The 12,698-nt window shown below is 38.9% G+C and overlaps 1 protein-coding gene across 2 annotated transcripts in view; it reads left to right on the top strand.

Annotated features, from left to right (window-relative positions):
- Nucleotides 1-12,698, top strand: part of rsrc1 (arginine and serine rich coiled-coil 1) — a 140,740-nt gene that overhangs the window by 104,241 nt on the left and 23,801 nt on the right. For both annotated transcript variants that reach the window (XM_014470648.2, XM_023350713.1), the window contains exon 7: nt 5,038-5,109. In XM_014470648.2, the coding sequence (XP_014326134.2) occupies nt 5,038-5,109 (72 nt within the window). The remainder of the gene's footprint in view (nt 1-5,037; nt 5,110-12,698) is intronic.

Raw genomic sequence — 12,698 nt, 5'->3', positions numbered from 1 at the left:
TGATAATGGAGCGGGCCTGATTCCACCTGGTGGGAGCATTATTACATTTCCCCTCTAACGAGACCCGGCTAATCCTGCCAAGGGAGGAGGATGGAAAAGAGAAAGGAAGAGAATAGGAAAGAAGAAGAGAGAAAGAGGAGGAAAACGTTGGTGGAAGAGGAGAAGAAGAACGCAAGAGAGGAGGGGGAGAAAAAAAAACTTATATCCTGGCAGCCTGCCTCTGCCTCCCACTCTCCCTCTTTTCTTCTCATTCTCACTTTCCTTCTTCTCTGTTGCTGCGCATAAAACATCTTCTAGCGCCATCAGAGCTACATGGCCCCTGGGCCCCTGAGCTGCAATTACACTCATAATCACAATGTGATTTCACTGACGCTCTCCGCCTCCTCCCCGCTGATGCCGTCCCCTCGTCTTTCTGCTCTCCACCCCTGCAGCCAAGACTGAACGAAGTCTAAATGAAGTGAAAGGCTTCTCCTCTCGCTAACACCCGGCCGTTTATTACCCGCTTTAATAAAAGTCCATCACAGAATTACCCTACAATGAACTGAAGCCACTCAGTTGCCGAGAAAATATACTTCCAATAAGCGGCCTCTGCTCGCAGACTCAGACGGGTTGCAGTTGTTGATTATTTTCATATGCTTTTTTTTTTTGTGCTGTTACAGCTGTAGCGTTAACAGGCTTTTCATGATGGTGCAGCAAAGTATGTTGCCTTCATGTTTTTAAAGCAGAGCTCCTTATTGATGTAATTAAATCACATCCCGGGCTCGGCGCTCAGCCTTACTTTCATTGTTTTGAGGGGGCAGGAGCCCCCGTGAGGCAGTGCACTGATGAGAGATGGATAAACAGTTTGATTTGCTGCTATTGCCCCCAGGCACGGTGTACCGGAGAGATGAGCAAGAGAAGGGAAGAGAAAAGCATTAAAAAAAAAAAACAGGAAGGGGTGGGATAGGGCAAAAAAAAAGAAAAACAGAAGCAGGGAAGCAAGAACAGGATAAGAAAACCTGTTGGAGGAGGGATGAAGGGATAGAAGGTGGAGGATAAACATGCGGAGAAAAAAGGCGACAAATCGTTCCTGTTTGTGTACAAATTTGTGTGCACGCAGGCAATGTTTTTTTTCCTCCTTCTTCTCTCTGTTATTTTTTGGTTGTTTGCCTGTTTCCCTCGCTGTCTTAGCTCTTCCTTCATCCTGCATGGCCCGTATCTATCTGCCTGTCTCCTCAAACCCCCACACCCCACTCCGCTCTGTCTCTTACCTGCCTCCTGGTAGCCCCGAGCAAGGCGTGAACCAAACAACGAGAAGTTCATTCGCACACACACACATAGACGTGTCTGTGCATACAAACAAGAAGCGATTGCAAAGATGTGCAGGATTTTACAAACTGCAATGGTTTTGCCACATTTCTTCAAGCCTAGTTTTTTTTTTGGATTATGACTTTTTTGGGGGGTACGTTTTGAATGTTCAACCCAGAACTACTGTTCCCTGGAACTTTATTTGCCAGAAACTTTTATTTTTCCTCAGCAATTAGCTCTGTCTGTTTTCACCATGGCTCCCAAAACCAAACTTTTTACCTCTACTCACGCTCAGAGGGTCTCTCCTCTTCTTGCAAGGTTGTTGCTGGTTCAGTCTCAATCAGAGGACACGGATCTTCGCCCAACACCAAAACAATTACACTCAGTATAAGCTATACAAACTATACAAGCTTATACTGAGTCACTCTAGATCTTAGTAATGATCTTTAAATCAATTTAACCAAACAAGTTTACTCACCAGTGGCTGTTTTTGATATGGGCAGTTGCCCTGGGCAGCTTTAGAGAGGGGGTGCACAAGCATCAGATAAAAATGTCCCTGTTTGCTTCTAAGAATAGATTATTAGAATACTTTGCATATCTTGTGTGGGACTGGTACTCATTTTATCCCACTTCAGAATTTGGATGTTTTCCTGCATTTTGATTGATTAGGGGGTGAATAAATTGGGGCCTCATCCAGCATCCCGCGTATGCAAAAACTGTTTACCTGTGGACCATTTTTCAAACTTAAAAATGGATATCGATACACAATCTCGGGCAGATGTGATTGATATGATTTGTATTTTGGAGCATAAACACTGTAAAACCATGTTAACTTTACCAGTTTTGACTACTCAAATGTGGTTTTGACAAGAAAATAACTCATTATCACTTCTTATTAAATGTATTCAAGCATTATCTTATTAAGGCAGTTGAATGTAACCACTTTAAAACACTAAAATTCGGCATGAATTAACGAATGTTTAAATTTTGTGTTTGCAAACAAAATGCCAACTATTCCTGTGGGATCATTTCAAATGACCAGAAAACATAAATAGTGAAGTAGTTTGAAAAAGGAGATGACGGAAATGAAAATGTTGGGAGTTTCCAACCTCAGTGATCATTTCTACAGAGCTGTATTGGGCTGTTTTTCAGTAGTTAATTTCTGTCCTCAAATCTGACATAGAGTAGAATAGAAATAGAAACAGGTTTTGTTGACCTGCTAAGAGAAAATCCAGGTGTAACAGCAGCATCACACAAAAAAATTCTTAAAGTGTTGAAAACAATACATAACAAACAAGATTAACAATAACAAAGCTAATAGTAATAATAAAAATATACTTAGAAGACAATGACAGAAAATACTGTGCAGTGATTACAAATAAAACCATTTGAGCCTTGTTCCAGCAATGAAAGTGTTGTGGGTTGAAAGACAGCAGTAAAAATCTTCACTGCTACCTGGAAAGGTTCCTGCAGTGGGAATGCACCTTAATATGAGCGCCCAATAATTCTCAGTGCTTTGCTCCCAAACACGCCTCACCCCTCACTGCTCAGAGGAGGCGGAGGAGTGTTCAATCATCCGTGTAGAGTCATTGTTGGTAAAGATGCGGAACCTCCAGACTTAACCAGCCGTATCAGCCCTGTGACGGCTTCTTTGTCTCCACCAATTACCGAACAAAAGCGGCCGTTCAGCCGTCGGCCTCCTGCATCCAGATGTTTTCGTGTACGGCTATTTGTACTTGTAGCACAAACTCTTTAACGATCAGAACATATGTGTGCGCAGGCACGATGAGTGGTGCCATAAACCCCACTTGGACACCCACAGCTGTGCCCTAAAACAAACAAGGCTGCAAGCGCTCGCAAACACTTACACCCACACTCCTATTGTATTAACCAAAACAGTGCTGCGGTCTCATTCTCTTGCTCTCCCTTCTTTCTCATCATCTCGTTCGCCTCTGTTTCTCTCCCCTGTTTTTCCCTCTTCTTTTCAAAGTTTAAACTCATTAAGTGTAATGATATTGGAGACTCAATTTTACATAGCTCACTCATCAACCAAGTGAGATAGCAATAAAGGCGAATGGCTCCACCGAGGCCCTAACACTGCAAAATAAATGATGCGCCGCAACGGAAATGTAATTAATTTAGTGGCAGTATTGATAGTCCTGCCATACACGGCATTATATTTTTTAATGCGGCTTAACATCTTGATTATTCGGGGGGAAAAGTGTGTGCGGTGGGGGCGGGGGGAGCAGAAACGACGCGGTTCGTGATGAGACCACGCTTAAGATGCCCTGACGAGTGTTTGTTCCCGCTGCCTCACTTTCTTTTAAGCTTTTCATTATACCAAAACGATAAACACCTCTTAGGAGGAAATGCTGACTTTGCGCAGGTATAAATGAAAAGCCAAGAAGGGTACCATCTCGCAGCGAGATTATGTTTATGCAATGATAAATCCTCATACCTTACAATGTGGATTTTTTTTCAGGAAAACATACGTTTTGAAAACATAAAAGCTAAATATTGTTTTCTTTCTTGAGTTATCTGTAAAAAATTGATTTAAGAAAAGGATAAATTTACTCTAAATTTTAGCACATCTGTGCACTCATTATAGTATATCATTATGATCCATGGTATTGGGGTCACAAGATTGAGACAAACAAGATTTTAGCAATATTTTGTGGAAAGCTGATAATATCGGCTATCGAAAATTTGACTGGACCTGCAAAGGAGGAGCATTAGAGGAGTCACAGTGGACACCAGCAAGGAGAATTTCAAAATGTTTTACACCTCTGCAAATTATTAGCACTAACTGATCATCAATAGATGAAACTTTCATTGCACCAAACCTTGCTTTTACGCACCTGATTGTGTTATTAAACGCAGGTCTCGACAATATGGCTGAAAAACGTACTGCTTTGTCAAAAGATAAGTTAATGAGCTTAGACTGACTGGCTTGCTTAAGAATAATCTCTCATTCAGCACTACAAGCACATCAGGCAGTTCAGCTTGTTTTCACAGTAAAAAAACAAGCCTGTGCCAGCTGCTACGTCCTGACATCTGAACCCTGAACATAGAGATGAGATCAGGGTGGCTGATATAGTTTGAAAGAAATGCAGATTCCTCACTTTTTCTTCTTTACTGAAAAAGAAATTTTAAATGGGTTTTTAGTTTGTTTTTGGTGTTTCTGTGGACACGTACCAGATCGTGCAAATATGGGGCAAATGGATTTTTTAAGTGGAAACTGACCCACAGAAAAAAGGTTTGATTCACGGGACTAAGTGATAAGTTGCAGTTTTTATGTCTGTCAAATTTTGAAGTGACTCAATCTAGAAGTGTTAGATTTTGAAGTAGAGAAGATGTACTCATTTAAAAAACTGAAATAGTTTAGCTTTTTTTTTTAATCAAGTTACGAGTATTTTCATAGTACTTACAAATCATTTGTATTTTATCTGTCACTCTTTCTCAATTTCTTTTTTCTACCTAGTACACAAAATATTGCAACATTAAAAGTAGAGAAAGCTTCGTCAATGATTATGTCCCCTGCCAACCTCATAGATGAAGCAAGGTGTCAAACTCAAAGGCTCACCTTCACATCCAAGGCTCATAATATTAGCTTAGACTACTTCAGAAAACAAATAAAATAGCATCGTTATGAGAGATCAAGAAAAATCACATTTGTATCTAAATAATCAAGTCAACTTGTAGAATATTGACTTTTCTTTTAACTTTGTTTCTTGCCTTTTGTCATTTCAGCTAAGACAGATGAAGTTCTGAAGGCCAAAGTAGCCAAAAGAGAAGAGGAGGCCCGAAAGAAGCTTGAAGAAGGTAAGTGTTCATGCTGATGTTTAGAACTTGGAAACGTTGACTCATAAACTAACTTCAGCCTCTAACTTTGACTATTTAGCCAATATGAAAACTGAAATTAGGGTTAAACAGATTGTGTCAAAATTCAGGTTTAGATGGACCCAGGGTGATAAATGAGAGTAGTTTTGATCCACAAACAAATAAATCTATGCTTAAAAATTATATTATACTGTTCATTATTATAATTATTAGTAATTATATTATTCAAAAATTGTGTACAAATAAAAATCTAATTGTTAGGTCAACAATAATGGACAAAAACATCAAGTTAGCACATTTTGCAAGTCAGGTAAGACATTTATATTTTTTACTCCATTTCCAGTCCAGATTGTATATTAATTCTTTAATGTTTATACCAGCTTAATCCTGTTAGGGTCATGGTGTGTGTCGCTAGATGACTTTTAGCATAGCTACATTTCTTGCTCAGGAACACAAGTTATAGACCAGAGGCGGTGATACACACAGGGTGAACATACATTCCTAAGACAATAGTATGGACAACTAGAAAATTTCTGAAGAAGTTTAAACGGGGCCTGCCAAAGTGTGCCTGTCGGTTGGAACCCAGCGATCTGATGCTAAAAATTAGCATCAATGCTAAAGTAAGCTACAATCTACTCAATAGCATGTGGAACGTCACAAGCATGTTGAGTAACATGGACTCTATTCTCTATACTCTGTTCAGTATGTCAAAATTAGTGTATAGGCTAAAATTAGCCAAAATCCTAACGTTAGCCTCACTAACATGTGTTCTTACATTAGATTAGCATTACATTAGATTAGCTGTGTCCGAATTCAAAGTCTGCATCCTTCGAAGGATCGGTCTACATAGACCGGGTCCTTCCAAGGTCATGAATAAACTAAGACCCGAAGAGAAAAGCTGTGAATTCGGACAGGTCTATTCTCCACCAACTGTCCCCGACCCGACCTCAGCGTAACCCATGTTGCCTAGCAACTGTGACAGCATGAAGCAAAGAGTGGCGAAGAAAAAAAACAACGGAGCTGAAGTTTGTTTTTTAGTCATGTATTACTCCTGATTTCTGTATTATTCTTCACCTTTTATTGTAAAGGCTGTTCCATAGTAAAAAAAGAAATCTGTTAGTTTGATTCTAAAATGTTCAGACATGTATTGCACATTTCTACCAGGAATAAATATAAGCAAATTATTCATTTTCAAATATAATACTCTCCAAATCTCGGATGAGTCATTACAGTTAAATTAACCTAGTATGTTTGAAGGCTAACCTTTAATCAATCAAACCAATTTGCTCAGAAATAAATGAAATACTTTAGTAAACCAAACATTTTTCAACCAGATATTACCTGCCTGAATAATATCGGTGTTTAACTTCCACTCATTGGGGAAAGCTAGCGGGAGTTTTTATAACAATGTGCTGGGAGTTAGGCGTTCTCCTCCGGTATACCGAACCTGGAGCGCCCAGTCAGCTGGCAGCCGGCTGTTAACGCAGTGGGAGAAGACATGTCCGAAAATATCAGAGCAGGTTATGTTTTAATGAACCGAGCAGATATTTGAGACTTACACACTTACATTCTCGCCTAAAAACATAGTACAAAATCTCGTGGCTTTTTGTTTTTGTTTTTTTAACTGATCCTTGGTTGTTTTATTCTACTTGGTAATCTGTCAATAGTAAATCACTAGTTTCCTTTCAGTTGCTATAACTTTGCTCAAAAATAACAATATTAAACAATTAACATATTTTAAAGTATTAGTTCAACAGTTGTAACTATTTCAAAACAGGGACAAAGTAGACAGCTGCAGTATTTTGCAATATTTTGGATTGTGTTTTCTTCACAGGCTAGTTTTAGCAGGTCAATTTAGCAGTGAACCTGGACTACATTATCTGTAGTCCCACCGAATAATAAAAAGCAAGGCATAAATAATAAAAAACTCGCAAAGCAATTTCCAACAATACTTTTTTTTTTTTGCTCTAAGGTTGAAAAATGTATTGGCGGAAGTTAGTTTGTTTAAAGTGTGATCCCTTTCAAAAAGCCATAAGCATAAACTGTAGATCAAATTAGCATCTGCTGTATGAGAGTTAAACATAAGGTTAAATTGCTAACATTTAAATAAATGAATGGATTTAAATATGTCTCATTCAGTCTCTATAAAACAACCGATGTCTGATACTGCTTTTACACTTCACCTCTACTTCGCTAGCCACAAATTCAGGGATGCTGATTACAGTCCGTAGTTTTTATTAGGACAGCTGTGATCTGCATGGAAATGCAGGCAGAAAGGAAGAAACGTGCTTAGCATTGCAGGTAATAAATTCAGTCTAGCTCCTTCACGACCAGCAGCATCGGTTATACACACACAGACACACACACCGCCTCAAGATTATCTTGATGCACGTTTAAATAAAGTCAAGAGTAATTTGCAGTGGATATACTAACAGTAATAAAAGTCCTCAGATAGAATAATGACCCAGGTCCCTTTACTGACCAGGACATGATATAAATGAAAATATCAAATGTTCCACAAGTGTCTATGTGCACGCCCACACAGATATGTGTCGTATTGTAATTTGTCCTAGTTTGTGCTTGTGTTGATGTTGCTGGATTTAACTCCGTCTCTCTTTGTGGGTTTTTTTTTGTATTGGCGTGTGTGTGTGTGTGTGTGTGTGTGTGTGTTTCCTTGTACAATTGGTGGCAGCATGACCTTTAAAGTTAGCTGACCTTTCAGCCAAATGAAAGCGCAGCTATAAGGAACTAATTAGCCCTGCATTTCTTTTTCTTTCACTTATTTAAGGAATAACTTATTCCCTTCCTCCCTTTTTTTGCCCTGTTTTTTTCTGTCCAGTCTCGTTATGATTCAAGTTAATGTAATTTGTTTTTCTTTGTCTCAGAGCTCCATCTCCTCTTTCTTCATGAATAGTTTTATTACTTTCTCCCCCTTTTTTTTGTCCAGCAAATTATCTACTAGTTTCATTTCTCCCTGTCAGTGATTTGTGCCTTTTTCAAGGTGCATCCAACCTTTTCACTTTTCTTCACTTCACATCTGCAGGGAGACAGAATAAATTGTGACCGCCTTTCTTTTTCTGTGTAGCCGTTTATTAAGCAAAGTTCTTACAAAAAACAATCGGCTTTGTGTCTCATAAGATTTTTTTTTTCTTTACCCGGAGGAAGTTTAGAGAAGCAATTTAAAGTGACCCTGATGGCCCTCTTTCTTTGCAAAAGAAGCAAGTGCTTCCATCATAAGTACCTCAATGCACTATCAGAACCATGCAGCTTCATCCTCTTCTGCCCTTCCTTCAAGCACACTAAAACTGAAGAGTTGGACCACTGCTGATGCTAAACAGCAGATCACCAGGGGTCTCCTCACTCCCTGCAGGGCCTCTCAGAGGTCAGCACGACTGCAAAGTTTGCACTTGAACTGCTAAGTCAACTGAAATGAGAAATCCTTTTAAAGAGAACGGAGGGGAGAAGTGAACGCTACCACCTACACTCCTTGTTCATAAATAGATCCGCATCCTAGACCGTCGGTGCATTTGAGTTAGTTTAGCCCTAATCGAAACCACTGAGATCTGATTCATGTGGATGCTATAATATGCAAGCTATTATTGTAGCAAACCACGTACTGCTGAGCCCTGAGAGAAGAGAGGGGGGATGGGGGATTATCAGCCAGGTTTACTGGGAGGGAGGAAGAAGAGGATCAATAACTGGCCCCGTGGTCATCAGTTAACAAAGTAGTCGCTGCTTAAAAGGAATGTTTGGCTCTCTGGTTAAGGGCAGCCAGATGATGCTAGTGGTTGAAATAGGAAGCGTAGGAAATGAAAGGGGGTCAGAATGAGCGAGTTGTAGGATTCCTTTGTTAGTTTTATGCCTCGTTTAGGCTATTAAAGCTTAGAAATACAGTTTGTTTGCCCAGGGGTCTTCAAGCTAACTTGGTGACCCAGCTATAATAAGATGGAATCACTGCCAAAGTTACAAAGCTGGTTTGTTTGGACTCTACTTCAACTGGGAACTTTATAAAAGCTCAGTTGACACAATAAAAAACATTATTGTATGATTAGTTTTCTAAAAATAACAACTTACCCTGTTTTATCTGAGGAGTACCTGCTGCTGTGCCCTGTTTTTTGTTTTCTAAGTTTACTTATGTAGTTATTAGCTCTTATTTTACTTGTAACTTGCTTATTTATTGTACTAATATCCCACCATAAAATTATTTATTTCCATTAATTAGTTGAGATCCCTGTAAAAGTATAGAATTTGATTTTGTTGTTTTCCAAGTATGGATAGGCATGCAACACTATTTATTGAGAGTAAGAAAATGTTTATGCCCTATTCATTTATCTGAAACATTAAAATCTATTTTTCTGTGGGGTGGGGGGAATAATATTTTAACCGTTATGTGTGTTTAGATAAGGACTTCTATTTTTAATTTGCCACATCACAACTTGAGTTTTCACACAACTCATTGATTATTTTAGTCTTTGAGTTACTAATAGTTAAACACCTATTTTAAAATAAAAACAGAGACATTTCCACAAACGTTTTGGTAATTTAAATACTTATAATTCTGGATTTTGAACTGCACCCAAACTTTTCAAACTGGTTAGGGCTTAGATGCCAATAGAAAAGATTGAAGTTCCCTTATTTTGAAATTTTGTGAAACAAACACATTACTAATTGTAAACTGTGATTTGAAGGGTCTGTATTTAATGTTGGATTTCCTGATCCAACATTGAATAGCATTATAGTTTGTATAATATGCATGTTTCTCCAAAGTGAGATGGCATTTTACTATGTTGCTAATATAATTAAAAACCTGGTGACAAATCTAGATAAGGGAATTTGGAAAAGTGTGGGATTTTTGAAATGGAAATGTTGTAGAAACCCTTCTTGATACTTGCAGTTTTATTATTTATAGTATCTGTTGTTATTTTGATTCTTATACTCAAGCAAGAACATACGCAAACAGTGTTTCTTGAAGTGCTATTGCACTTAATCGAGAACCAGAGATTTACTTGGATCATTTTTTTCTAAAGTAAATTATTCAACATGGCTGTACAATACTGTATGTTGTACGTATTTTGAAAGACCCTCCAGTTTAGTTGCCACGATTTTGTTATTTTCAAACTTCTGACTCTCTCCATCCAAGTTTACATATTTTAACTTTGTTCAAAGTTTATTGAACAAGGAATGGCAACACAAGCCTCAATAGGACGTTATTATGTTAATTTAACACAATTGTTTTCATCTTCTGTAATACTTTATATTAACAATTATTTTTGAAATTAGTTTTCTTGAGATCTGCTCAATGATTTTGGCCATTTGGATCAACTTTCACTGTGTCTTATGCTTACATCTGATGTGAAATTTAGACACAGATTTGCTAAGGCCTATAGTTAGTGGTATAAACATTGTGAAGGTAGGGATTAAATAGAGAAGAAGGAAAATGTAGGTAAATGTTGACTTATTTCATCATTGCAGAATAAACTTAGAATGACACAATGCATTTTCCAGATATCATACTGCCCTAATTGAACAACTTCTCTTTTTAGATTTCAGGGTAAAGTGTAACACAGCTTCATTGGATTCTGCTCCTTAAAAAGCCTCCAAACACACACACACACACACACACACGCCCACGCACTCAGTGTCGACTTGTGAAACCTCAGCCCGATGTGTCATTTGTGAGGCTCTGAGAGAAACGTCTTTTCATCTGTGCTGCCCTTCAGTAAAATACAGAATCATGTAGATATGGTTTGGACACTAGCCTATAGCCTACAGATGGTATCTTAGCCTCAGACCTGCTCTGTCCCCATTACCTCAAACTGCCACCAGATTGGGAGATCATATATTTTAATGAGACGTATAATAGCTCTTTAACCCATATCATTAGGGGAATATAGTATACCTACCGTTTGCTCTTTTGGCTGTTAAACGAAAGGACTGTTTCCCTAATTACGTGGTGCGTAGGACAGGTCATGGGTTGGATGTGTACCTGTGTGTGCCTGTGTGCATGTGTGTCTATGTTCAGGAATTGTATGACCATTAAATATTCAACCGCAACACCCCCCACCCGCTATCCTATCCCCCCTCCTTCTCGACCCAGCATCCATTAACGCCTCATCACCGTTTAACTAGCTCTGTTGTCAATCACCTCAGGGCCTTGCCTGAAACTGGAAAATGTCTGGCTCTGGTTTCCTACCTTAAAAAGACAGAATCGGAGTCCACACCCCTTGCTAAGCGGATGGATACCTCAGTGAAGGACAATTAAATATTACTGGAATATAATGTCATTAGGGATAGTGTGTCCGCGCCGTCGTTTGTTTGAATGCTCTACTGAGCAGTTTGGCAGTCAGCTAAAATGTCCTCTTCACAAACATGCAATGATAATGTGGGTGTGTGTGCATGAAGTAAATGATGCAATCCCTTTTTTCTAATTGAAAATAATAACTAATCCATGGCTAACAAGCTCTTGTATAATCCACAGCCATGTTCCTTCAGTTCTGGCCTATCTTGGCTGTAATAAAAGAACAGGAAATGAGAGGCAAGTGAGAGCGGTGGCTTGGACATTGACGCTTAATGTAATCTGCCTTGAAATCAAATTATTTGACCTGGAAAGCCTAACAATACAAAACTCCTGCCAGGCTGCTGTTAAATATTTAGCACGTGCCTGTCATGAATACAAATGGAGCGCAAATTAGAATCTACAGGCGCGTGACCCCCATATCAGACCCGAGGAGCACAGGGGGGGGCTGGCTCTGCTTTAAATGTTTTAATTACCAGGGCCACGGTGTGGCGTGCCACGCTACCTCGCCGAGCCGCATGGCTTGAAGGACAAGCAGTTAAATTCAAGTGCTGGTAAACATGAGCAATCCGGTGTCCGTGATCTCTTCACATTAACTAAAACACGGGGATTCGAGAGGGAGATTGTTTGAATTTCGCCATGCTGTTGTTGTGCACTTGCTGGACAGTTTGTTATGGACAAAGACATTACAGCAAAGGTAGAGACAGCAGAGGTAGAGAAGGCTAAAGAACACTTAAATCAACCGTTTCCCCATTCATCACAAGTACATCTGACATTTGATAAGGACTTAAGACTTGAACTAGTCCAAAACTGTGTTTTCTCAACATTACTGTTACTATTACGATAAGTATTATTTCTCAGCATCTAATTTCTAAAATCAGCAATGCACACATAATGTTGTCTGTATAACATTATAACTGTCAGGGATTATTTACCATCAGCAGCCAGAACAAGGAATGCATTCTCATCATTATGTTTTTATGAGCATAGAGGATACTGCTTAAGGCTCTTATTGCAAAGATCTGGAAGGAAGTTGTCTCATTAGCTGACACAATTCTGTAACATAGATGGTCCTCAAACTGTAGAGAACTGCTATAACTCTTTTTGTTATCCTGGCTAGTATGATCACCTGTTTTGCTACAACACTGATGGTCTAAACTAGTAGGAAATTAAATAAGAGAGAGCATCCCAAAGATTGCAAATAATAATTCAAAGTTAACTTACTTGGCATTAACCACTGGTGGAAGTGAACATTTTCTTCCATTAGCCGCTCATT

This window comes from Xiphophorus maculatus, chromosome 18, assembly GCF_002775205.1.
Source record: "Xiphophorus maculatus strain JP 163 A chromosome 18, X_maculatus-5.0-male, whole genome shotgun sequence".
Taxonomy (NCBI): Eukaryota; Metazoa; Chordata; class Actinopteri; order Cyprinodontiformes; family Poeciliidae; genus Xiphophorus; species Xiphophorus maculatus.
This window is presented reverse-complemented; position numbering and strand designations above follow the sequence as displayed.